Raw genomic sequence first — 12,797 nt, 5'->3', positions numbered from 1 at the left:
TTGGACATTTGGGTTGGTTCCAAGTCTTTGCTATTGTGAATAGTGCCGCAATAAACATACGTGTGCATGTGTCTTTATAGCAGCATGAGTTATAATCCTTTGGGGTATATACCCAGTAATGGGATGGCTGGGTCAAATGGTATTTCTAATTCTAGATTCCTGAGGAATCGCCACACTGACTTCCACAATGGTTGAACTAGTTTACAGTCCCACCAACAGTGTAAAAGTGTTCCTATTTCTCCACATCCTCTCCAGCACCTGTTGTTTCCTGACTTTTTAATGATCGCCATTCTAACTGGTGTGAGATGATATCTCATAGTGGTTTTGATTTGCATTTCTCCGATGGCCAGTGATGGTGAGCATTTTTTCATGTGTCTTTTGGCTGCATAAATGTCTTCTTTTGAGAAGTGTCTGTTCATATCCTTCGCCCACTTTTTGATGGGGTTGTTTTTTTCTTGTAAATTTGTTTGAGTTCATTGTAGATTCTGGATATTAGCCCTTTGTCAGATGAGTAGATTGCAAAAATTTTCTCCCATTCTGTAGGTTGCCTGTTCACTCTGATGGTAGTTTCTTCTGCTGTGCAGAAGCTCTTTAGTTTAATTAGATCCCATTTGTCAATTTTGGCTTTTGTTGCCATCGCTTTTGGTGTTTTAGACATGAAGTCCTTGCCCATGCCTATGTCCTGAATGGTATTGCCTAGGTTTTCTTCTAGGGTTTTTATGGTTTTAGGTCTAACATTTAAGTCTTTAATCCATCTTGAATTAATTTTTTTATAAGGTGTAAGGAAGGGATCCAGTTTCAGCTTTCTACATATGGCTAGCCAGTTTTCCCAGCACCATTTATTAAATAGGGAATCGTTTCTCCATTTCTCGTTTTTGTCAGGTTTGTCAAAGATCAGATGGTTGTAGATATGCAGCATTATTTCTGAGGGCTCTGTTCTGTTCCATTGGTCTATACCTCTCTTTTGGTACCAGTACCATGCTGTTTTGGTTACTGTAGCCTTGTAGTATAGTTTGAAGTCAGGTAGTGTGATGCCTCTGGCTTTGTTCTTTTGGCTTAGGATTGACTTGGCGATGCGGGCTCTTTTTTGGTTCCATATGAACTTTAAAGTAGTTTTTTCCAATTCTGTGAAGAAAGTCATTGGTAGCTTGATGGGGATGGCATTGAATCTATAAATTACCTTGGGCAGTATGGCCATTTTCACAATATTGATTCTTCCTACCCATGAGCATGGAATGTTCTTCCATTTCTTTGTATCCTCTTTTATTTCCTTGAGCAGTGGTTTGTAGTTCTCCTTGAAGAGGTCCTTCACGTCCCTTGTAAGTTGGATTCCTAGGTATTTTATTCTCTTTGAAGCAATTGTGAATGGGAGTTCACTCATGATTTGGCTCTCTGTTTGTCTGTTATTGGTGTATAAGAATGCTTGTGATTTTTGTACATTGATTTTGTATCCTGAGACTTTGCTGAAGTTGCCTATCAGCTTAAGGAGATTTTGGGCTGAGACGATGGGGTTTTCTAGATAAACAATCATGTCATCTGCAAACAGGGACAATTTGACTTCCTCTTTTCCTAACTGAATACCCTTTATTTCCTTCTCCTGCCTGATTGCCCTGGCCAGAACTTCCAACACTATGTTGAATAGGAGTTGTGAGAGAGGGCATCCCTGTCTTGTGCCAGTTTTCAAAGGGAATGCTTCCAGTTTTTGCCCATTCAGTGTGATATTGGCTGTGGGTTTGTCATAGATAGCTCTTATTATTTTGAGATACGTCCCATCAATACCTAATTTATTGAGAGTTTTTAGCATGAAGGTTGTTGAATTTTGTCAAAGGCTTTTTCCGCATCTATTGAGATAATCATGTGGTTTTTGTCGTTGGTTCTGTTTTTATGCTGGATTACATTTATTGATTTGCATACGTTAAACCAGCCTTGCATCCCAGGGATGAAGCCCACTTGATCATGGTGGATAAGCTTTTTGATGTGCTGCTGGATTCAGTTTGCCAGTATTTTATTGAGGATTTTTGCATCGATGTTCATCAGGGATATTGGTCTAAATTCTCTTTTTTTGCTGTGTCTCTGACAGGCTTTGGTATCAGGATGATGCTGGGCTCATAAAATGCATCAGGGAGGATTCCCTCTTTTTCTATTGATTGGAATAGTTTCAGAAGGAATGGTACCAGCTCCTCCTTGTACCTCTGGTAGAATTCGGCTGTGAATCCATCTGGTCCTGGACTTTTTTTGGTTGGTAAGCTAATAATTATTGCCTCAATTTCACAGCCTGTTATTGGTCTATTCGGAGGTTCAAATTCTTCCTGGTTTAGTCTTGGGAGGGTGTATGTGTTGAGGAATTTATCCATTTCTTCTAGATTTTCTAGTTTATTTGCGTAGAGGTGTTTATAGTATTCTCTGATGGTAGTTTGCATTTCTGTGGGATCAGTGGTGATATCCCCTTTATCATTTTTTATTGCATCTATTTGATTCTTCTCTCTTTTCTTCTTTATTAGTCTTGCTAGCAGTCCATCAGTTTTGTTGATCTTCTCAAAAAACCAGCTCCAGGATTCATTGATTTTTTGAAGGGTTTTTTGTGTCTCTATTTCCTTCAGTTCTGCTCTGATCTTAGGTATTTCTTGCCTTCTGCTAGCTTTTGAATGTGTTTGCTCTTGCTTTTCTAGTTCTTTTAATTGTGATGTTAGGGGGTGTCAATTTTAGATCTTTCCTGCTTTCTCTTGTGGGCATTTAGTGCTATAAATTTCCCTCTACACACTGCTTTGAATGTGTCCCAGAGATTCTGGTATGTTGTATCTTTGTTCTCGTTGGTTTCAAAGAACATCTTTATTTCTGCCTTCATTTCGTTATGTACCCAGTAGTCATTCAGGAGCAGGTTGTTCAGTTGAGTGGTTTTGAGTGAGTTTCTTAATCCTGAGTTCTAGTTTGATTGCACTGTGGTCTGACAGACAGTTTGTTATAATTTCTCTTCTTTTACATTTGCTGAGGAGTGCTTTACTTCCAACTATGTGGTCAATTTTGGAATAAGTGTGGTGTGGTGCTGAGAAGAATGTATATTCTGTTGATTTGGGGTGGAGAGTTCTGTAGATGTCTATTAGGTCCGCCTCGTGCAGAACTGAGTTCAATTCCTGGATATCCTTGTTAACTTTCTGTCTCGTTGATCTGTCTAATGTTGATAGTGGGTTGTTAAAGTCTCCCATTTTTATTGTGTGGGAGTCTAAGTCTCTTTCTAGGTCTCTAAGGACTTGCTTTATGAATCTGGGTGCTCCTGTATTGGGTGCATATATATTTAGGATAGTTAGCTCTTCTTGTTGAATTGATCCCTTTACCATTATGTAATGGCCTTCTTTGTCTCTTTTGATCTTTGTTGGTTTAAAGTCTGTTTTATCAGAGACTAGGATTGCAACCCCTGCCCAAAAGGCACTTCTTCATTGGCAGTGGCAAGAGAAAATAAGCAAGATGCAAAAGTGGAAACCCCTGATAAAACCATCAGGTCTAGTGAGCCTTATTCACTACCATGAGGACAGTATGGGAGAAACCACCCCCATGATCCAAATTATCTCCCACCGGGTCCCTCCCACAACAGGTGGGAATTACGGGAGTACAATTTAAGATGAGATTTGGGTGAGGACACAGGAAACCATATCAACAGCCATAAGCAAATGGCATTTGAACCTTGCCCAAACATCATGAAGCATTAATCTCCATGAAGATCTGTAGCTGCATTAGGAACACTGGGAGTTAGGAGTTCCAAATATCTCTGGATATGGCCATTGCTTAGGATGAACAGGCTCCACTTCAACCAACTGGGATATAAGGGCCATCTCTTTCCCTTAGAAACCAGAGCCTTCCCCCTTCAGCAACATATTGGTAAGGTAAAATGACCACAAAGTTACTATTAGTTCCAATATAGCTTCACAACAATTAAGTACTCCTAAAATTGTAGGTATATATTTTGAATGTCCAATTTCCTTTTGCATGGGCTAAGGCAGCCTCAATGGGGCCATAGGCCATGTGAGTATATAATTGGGAGCCAGGTTGCCTCAGGGCTAAGTTGTTACTAGAGTAGATGAAGTGTGTATGTAGCCATGGAGAGAAGACCAGACTTAACACCAGAACAGAACAAAAGCTGTTAGCTCTAAGATGTAAATACAGAGCTTCAAACAAATGATAAGGCAAGAGGACAAAGCTGAAAATACCAGAAACTGTCAGGAAATAGAAATGCCCAAGCTAGTATGCTAGGAACCTCCTTTGGGCAGATGTGGTCATGTAGTACCAAGCTAAATCAACTGGTACTACTAAATCAGTTGGTACAAGCTTAAATCAATTTAAGTTCTGTTGAAAGGTACAGAACTGGGCCAAACATAACAATGTATTTTTCTAATACAGGATGTCAGCTGTGGCACTGGCTACCTTGACACATCTTCATCTGAAGAAAAAATACAAAGAAGGCCTGCCATGATGACAATTTACTTCCTGAAGAGAATGGGTTCTGAAACGGTCATTCTTTTCCATTTAAACAATGTTACCATCTCCCAAAGAACAGCTTTGGGGTAGGAAAGAACAGTATTTCATTTCAAGCTGGACTACTCATCTACCAAAAAACCATTCTGACCAAAGAAACAGATGCAGAATTACAGTCACAGCTGCATTCTGCACAGAACAAGTTGGATAATGGTATTCTAAATTGCTAATTATATTGTTAATGATTTTTTAAGTGTCATTGCTGTACTTTGCCACCTTTGTTTAAAAATTTTTAAAAAGCATGTAGCAAGTTTTCTAAATTTCTGTTTTGTTAAATACCAGTGAGTCTTCCAAAGAAAAATTCCATATAAAACCCATTTATTGAAATGGCATTCATATGTGAATTTGGAGAAGCCTACTTATTGACTAGCTATTTGTTTTAATTTACTTTCTCACCAATTTACCTGCATTTAAGATTACTGAGGTCATAAGTATCTCAGTATTAGTGTTTCTATCTAGATCCACAGTTGGTATGAAAAGATAATAAACTAACATATGTCATGATATGCTGGCACTGGGAATGTGCTACAACTCAATTTACAAAAAGTAATGGCAACAGTACAATTTAATTTTCATTGTGATAACTGTAGTGCAATTTATTACAGTGTTAGTATTATGCTGTTTAATCCACGCCAGCATAGCTGAGGAAGGTAATTACATTTTTGATATAAAAATGCTACTAATGTTTTCATTTCATTTTAGCAGATTATAGTATGCAGATTAAAAGTACTGCCATTGTCCCATATTGTTTCTTGTACATTTAAGTGGCAGACTATTTTTTTCCACAAATAGTGAATTAATTTCTACTAAATTATTTCATTAAGGTTTTTAAATAATTAATTTGCTTCTTAACTGAACACCTCAAGCTGGCCAGGAACTTGCACATATTAGATTCACAAAAACTAAAATATCTTATATGCAGAAAATGGTGTACCAATCACAATTATATCACACTGTGATATAATTAAAATTATCAAGATAATTTTAATATTTAACGAGATAAATCAGTAGTTAAAAACTGAAAACACAATCTTATTCAATGACAAACTTTTAAGCAAATACTTACATTTTCTTCTAACAGACCATCCAACTTCAGTGATCTTTTAACACTACAAACAAAAAATTTAAAGAAATTTTAGATTTGACATGCTTTATTTAAAGTAGCCCAATAATTAAGGGAAAGATATATAAACAAAGATTCTTAGTTCTACCAACCAATTTTTATATTATGTATTAAAGCAGAATACCATATGAAGAAAGCAATTATTTATGATGACAGGTTTGATTCTAATTGCGTATCTCTAAATGGGATCATAATTAAATATTTAAATGAGTTTCTTTAAAAATATATGCAGTTATATATACAAGGACTACCGTACAATTTAAACATCAGTCCTATATTATAAAAACTCTTATAAAAGTTAGTATGTTTGTCTGCTTTAAAATACCACTATTACAATATCATATATAAGAGCAAAATAATTTATACACTTTCAGTGGAGATGTTGAAAGTACAGTACAGAAACAGTGCACTAGGTGTTAAAGGTATGAGCATGGTGAAAAAAAGTTTTGCACATTATTCTAGCTTTAAACATGATTCAGTGCAACCAGACTATGACTTAACTGAGGAACAGATGCTCTATGTCTTTATAAGTCCCCAATCCATAAGAAACTATTTTTTGTTTCCTTCACTAAACTGATTCAGGAATATGCCAGGCTCTCTGTGTGCAAAATCTGTTCTGCTAAACTGGATGCCCAGCTGTTGGTGACAACGCTTAGAAAGGGAAGCTGCATATTTATAATACTTTATTTCATACAGCTGTCTTCTAAAGAGCAGTCATCAACATTTTATTGAATGCAGACTAAATGTTCAAAGGAGAAAAAGGTCAATATAAATTAAAACTAGTTTTCTCAGTGACAAATACAGTGTTAAAAGTATCTTCTTGATTCTTGAGAAATAGAAATAGAATTAAAATATTAAAGAATTAGAGCATAAAGCAAAAAGATTATACTATATTACAGAAATCCCCCAAAAGTTTGTATTGATCTTAGAAAATGACTATTCGTAAGTAACTATTGATTTACAAAGGACATGAATAAGAAAAAATAGAAGAGATGGTCAATCTAAGAAAATCATTGAACAGTAAATATTAAGTACAGAAATTTAATCTATCTAAAATATTATTTTGCTACTATATCCACATTACCCTATCACAACATTATTTCTTAAGATTAAACTGGTTTAAAGAATTATTTATGCTTTTAGAAATCTACTTAATATCAATTTAATCTGATTTCCCAATGAGGCAAGAAGAAAACAGAGGTACAAACAAATTAAATGCAGATAATTTTTTAAAATTTATATTTAGCTTTGGAATACATATTGCCCTATTTGGGTATGTAAGATGTTCTGGTATTTATAACACTTCAAAAATAGAAATTACACCAGGTGTGGTGGCTCACGCCTGTAATCTCAGCACTTTGGAAGGCTGAGGTGGGTGGATCACCTGACGTCAGGAGTTCGAGACCAGCCTAACATGGTGAAACCCTGTCTGTACTAAAAATACAAAATATTAGCCTAGCGTGGTGGTGCATGCCTGTAATCCCAACTACTCGCAGGCTGAGGCAGGAGAATCGCTTGAATGTGGGAGGCAGACATTGCAGTGAACGGAAATCGTGCCATTGCACTCCAGCCTGGGCAACGGGAGCAAAACTGTCTCAAAAAAAAAAAAAAAAAATAGAAATTAAAAAACTAAAGTTAAACAGTACAGCACTTCTTATCCTTTGTTTCTAAATGCTATTAAGATGCAATAGTATCTTTTAGAAGGAGACAAATTCCATCCTGCTATTAACTGTTCAAAATATTGCTTTATTATCAATGGTTAATTCTTAGAGAAAGTAACTAAATGTTTGCTTTTAAAAAGTTTACAGATTAGGCCCCAGGTTGATCTAAGAAACCCAAGGAAATACGTAAAAAATAGTAAACAAGAAAGTAAGCTGAGTTAAAATAGGCTGTCATCTCCCACTTTATGTTTGGTGACAATCTAAAAATATTATTAATGAGGGTAGTGTAGTATTCAGATAATTCAGACATCTAATAACCAAAAGTTATAATACTTAAAAGAATCCTTAAAAGATATAATAGACAAGACTAGAAGAAATCTAAGAAATCACTTAGTTCAGCCATTAGGGAAAACAGTTTGTGCAACTTGCCTACTGTCACACATCTTGAAGGAGAGAAACGCAGATCTCAGGCCCTGCGCATAATAAATCTTTATGGAATTGAGGGGAAGGGAATTAAAGAAGGGAAAAGAAGAGCAAACCCACTACAGAGTTTATGACCATCTATTCTTAATATTATATCAGAACTGGGCCCAACCACTCTTTTACAACACAATGACGAGAATATACTAAATTGATTACTTTACTGTTAGTAGGAATAGAAGAGACGGATGAAACATATGAAGGAAGAATAGGTAAAATCTGATTAGATATATGGGATATTTTCCTAAAATATTTACTCTTTTGTTACCAGTATTAGCTAACAAAAGTGATATCTATCTGGTAGTTCTGTAAAGTTATAAGCAGCTCCTGTGGCTACTATCTTGGTTTAAAAAAGTGGGCACACAAAATTGGACAAAGGACTTGAATATACATTTCTCCAAAGTGATATACTAATGACCAATAAGCACATGAAAAGATGCTCAACATCTCTAATCATTAGGGAAATGCAAATCAGAACCACAATGAAATATTACTTCACAACCTATTAGGATGGCTACTATTAAAAACAAAACAAAACAAAAAAAACAAACAGAAAATAAGTGTTGGTGAGGATGTAGAGAAACTAGAATCCCTGTACACTGCTGGTGGGAATGTAAAATGGTTTAGCAGCTATGGAAAACAGTATGGCAGTTCCTCAAAGAATTAAAAATAGAATTACCATATGATTCCATGATTCCACTTCCAAAAATAATTGAAAGCTGGGACACAAACAGATATTTGTACACCAATGTTCACAGCAGCATTGCTCACAATAGCCAAAAGGTAGAAAAGCAACCCAAATATCCACTGACAGATGAACCGATAAACAAAATGTGATATATATATAAAACAAAATCTTATTCAGCTTTAAAAAAAAGAAATGAAATTTGACATGCGCTACAACATGGATGAACCTTGAAGACATTATGCTAAGTAAAATAAGCCAGTCACAAAAGGACAAATATTGTATGATTCCACTCATAGGAGAGTAGTCAAGTTCATAGAGGCAAAAAATAGAATGGTGGTTGCCAGGGGCTAGAGGGAGTGAGGAATGGGAAATTACTGTTTAATGGGTACAGACTTTCAGTTTTACAAGATGAAAAAAAATTCTAGAAATGAATGGTGGTGATGGTTGCACAACAAGGTAAACATTCTTAATGTCACTGAATTGGACACCTAAAAAATAATTAAAATAGTAAATTTTGTTATATATAATTTAGCACAATTTAAAAATAGATAATTTTTTTAAAGGATATCTACCTATTGTGTCCTAATTACCTCCCTTTTACAGGTAACCTCTCTGTGGGTGACTTCTAAGTTCCAACTTACCCAAATTTCCACCTATGCCCGTAATTTACAAGTTATATTATATTTCTAGGTATACTAGGTTTAGATTCACTGGGATCAAAATTCTGGTTGCTACCAGAAATACTGCTGTTGAGAATTTTAAAAAGATAGAAAGCATTTGACATGCAATTTTATAGAGAGAGTAACTATGTTTGTATAATTATATTATTCTCTAAGACTGACCTCCTCTTTTCTATTTAGCTTAACATACGGTAGTATCCTGAATAGGATTCTCTGGTTCATCAGAACAGAAAAAGCAGATGAGTTTTATTACACAATGTTATTGACTAACATCAGTTACAATATTAAAGAAATTATTCTAGGAAAAAAAAACCCTATCATTTGATTCCTAATAAAAAACCAGGAATGACACCTCAGAAAATCACAAAATTTTATGATTTGAGCTTCTCTTATAGAACTTTTAAAACATTAGTTTAAATACAATTTTGAATAACAGGACTGAGGGGAAGAATGGGGGGTAAAGAATAAACTTAGTAAAGCAGTTAAGACTCAGGGAGCCTTCATGCTATGCCAAATTCTTCCCTAAGGTTGGGCAAATCACATAATCTCACTAAGCTTCATAAAGTTGATAATAACACAGGCCTGTAAAGTAGTAAGAAATTTCTGAGTGGAAGATAAAAATATCACTGAGTATTTCAGTGCTTCCATTTACTCCACACTATAATAGAGATTATAATATTGCCAGCTACAACTTCACAGGAGTGTTTAGAGGATTACTGAGTATGCTTGTGAGATTCTTAGAAATCCTTTGATGAAAGGCAATGGCCAAATTCACATCCCATGTGACTCCTTAAATGTAAACTGAGATATGTGAAATGATTTATTTTCCATTCTATGTATGGGAATGAGCAAAGATGGGAGAAGAATCTATTATCCTTTCTGCATTCTCCTTTTCATTCAAGCCTATGTTTTTTGTGTTCAAATTAATAACAGTATTAGCCACTAATACTGTTATTAATCATTCATTTAGATGCTTTCATATTGACCATACTGTTATTAAGTACTGCCACATACATACATATAAAGGAAGGACATAAGTATGTCCTTTGAAAGAGTCTCTATTGAAAGCACTCAGGTGTATCAGAATTAAAAATGGCAGATGGGTAATAGACTTTTTTCTGTATGAATTTTATTTCACAACATAAACATAATAACAAAAAACTAACACTGAAATCTACCATACCTTTAAGACTCCAACAGAATCATCTCTAAGAAGTTTCTACTGACACTGTCCTGTTTGCACTAGGGAAGCTTCAACTCTACTCAACAGCACTTGTACATGACCCTCTCACTAAACTTATGTTAAAACTATTTATGTTCGTTTTTCTTCCCCAGACTAAAATATTTATATCATCAGCACTGTGTCTGCTAACTGGTAGGTTACAAGTTCTAAAAATGCTTGAACTATATCTTCCACTAAAGTTAAAACTCCTAGATAACACAGTATTTATTAATATTTGAATCCCCAAAGCCGGATACAGTGATTGGCATACAAGTGTTATATAAACTAACGATTTGTTTAATTAATTGCATTTATTTTTTAGTTTGAAACACCAATCTCAAATTCAAGAATATATTTAGTTCCTTCAATTTTCTATGATGCTCCAATTTTGTGGAGTAAAATAATTTTGGTTTAAAATTCCTAGATAAGACTTTTTTTTTTTTTTTTAAGATATTCCCATCAACCATATTTAAGTTTAAATACAGAGCCTGGCGCAGTGAGTTTCGCCTGTAATCCCAACACTTTGGGAGGCTGAGGTGGGTGGATCCCTTGAGACCAGGAGTTCGAGACCAGCCTGGCCAACATAGGGAGATCCCAACTCCACAAAAAAATACAAAAAAATTAGACAGGTGTGGTGGTGCATGCCTGTGGTCCCATGACTTGGGAGGATGAGGTGGGATCACTTGAGTCCAGGAGGTCAAGGCTGCAGATAGCCACAATCACACCATTGTACTCCCAGCCTGGGCTACAGAGCAAAACCCTGTTTAAAAAAAAAAAAAAGTTCCCAAACAATATCATCTGAACACAGTTTTATGTCTAAGGTAGTCCTTTATGTTGATTTGTCTTACCAGTTCTGAAACAAAAACTAAGCCATATTTCTTCAACTATTGCCTCTCCTTCATTCTACCTTTCTGAGACTCTATTAAGAAATAATTTTAGACTTTCTTCTTCTTTAACATCCCTAAACTCCTCTTTCATTTCATTGTTCTCTAAGCTGCCTTTTGGGCAATTTCTTCAGATTTATCTTTCGATTCTCTAATTCCTTACTCAGCTGTGCCTAATCTACTGTGTAAAACCATCCACTAATTTTTTAAAACAATTCAATACTTTTTGGAGTAACTTTTAATTTTTCTACAATTATAAACTTTAAAAAAGCTCCAAGAATAAAAATTCTTGTTATCATTTACCCAGATTTACCACTTGCTTACATCTTATCTCATGTGCTTTATCATTCTGTCTATACACATATATATGTTTATTATATATGCTTATTTTTCTAAACCATTGAGAACTTGGAGACATAGTATACCCTTACTCATAAATATCTCCATATGTTTTGCTAAGAACAATTACATTAACACAATTATCAAAATAAAAAAATTATCATCAATACATTATTATAATAAGGAGTCTGCAGTCAAATTTTATCACTTGTCCTAATAATGTCCTTTATAGCAAATTTCCACCCAAGTCTAGGATCCAGTCCTGGATCACTCATTGCATTTGGCTGTCTCCCTCTAGAACAGTTTCTCAACCTTTTGTTTTCCTTGACTTGGACATTTTTCAAAACTGCAGGCCATTTTTATTTTTATTTTTGTAGACTATCCCTCAATTTAGGCCTATCTGATATTTCCCCATGATTAGGTTATGCATATTTGGCATAAATATCACAGAAGTGATGTTGCATCCTTCTGACAGCATAACTTGAGGCACTTGATCTTGATGTATTGTAATATCAGTGATATAAATTTTGACCATTAAGATATTATCTTCCAGTTTTCTCCAATGTAGTCAATAAGAAATCTTATAAAGAGCCACTAATGATCATTCCTTTTATATTTATTAGTTAGCATTACATTCCAAGAAAAGGCTTTCAGTTCTCCTTCCTTTATTCATTTATATCACTACAGTGTCACAGATTTTTATGTTAGCCAATGGATTTTAAGCCATTCCTATCATTATTTATTTTGATGTTTAACTGTCCCAAATTTGGCAATGGGACCGTTCTTCCCCTTCACCCCGGCTCCTGTTTAACCTATGTACCCATAACGCTTTGAGCACTTCCTACCTTTCCAGCATACATAAAAAGTTTTCTCTGCACCAGCTGTGGAATCAGCTTTTTCTCCAATGAGACCTAGCTCTTTTTAGTGGACAATGGTATTTAGACACCAAAATCTGGGCACTAAATGTGTTCACTGTTACTTACGTCATCGCTTACAGTCTCTCTCAGAGGACAGAGCTGCAACACACATCACACACACAAAAACATTTCTATCTACCTCTATCTTTAATATGTATATTTTTAAAAACTATGATTTCATATTGACATCTCCAATGCCAAGTGAAGAAATTTGAAATTCCTCCATCCAAAGGTGAGAAACTGGCTCCCATCATCCACAATACACTTACTCATGTG

General features: G+C 35.1%; 1 protein-coding gene across 4 annotated transcripts in view; it reads right to left on the bottom strand.

Moving 5' to 3' along the window:
* ITGB3BP (integrin subunit beta 3 binding protein) overlaps window positions 1-12,797 on the bottom strand; it is an 89,448-nt gene that overhangs the window by 68,120 nt on the left and 8,531 nt on the right. For all 4 annotated transcript variants that reach the window (XR_008672331.2, XM_019019220.3, XM_063698098.1 and 1 more), the window contains exon 2: window positions 5,594-5,636. Coding sequence is in view for 3 of the 4 variants with exons in the window: in XM_019019220.3 (XP_018874765.2) it covers window positions 5,594-5,636 (43 nt within the window). In the remaining variant the exon portion in view is untranslated. The remainder of the gene's footprint in view (window positions 1-5,593; window positions 5,637-12,797) is intronic.

The sequence above is a fragment of the Gorilla gorilla genome, chromosome 1 (genome assembly GCF_029281585.2).
Source record: "Gorilla gorilla gorilla isolate KB3781 chromosome 1, NHGRI_mGorGor1-v2.1_pri, whole genome shotgun sequence".
In the NCBI taxonomy this organism is placed as follows: domain Eukaryota; kingdom Metazoa; phylum Chordata; class Mammalia; order Primates; family Hominidae; genus Gorilla; species Gorilla gorilla.
Note: the sequence above shows the minus strand (reverse complement) of the source record. Positions and strands in the feature narration are given on the sequence as shown.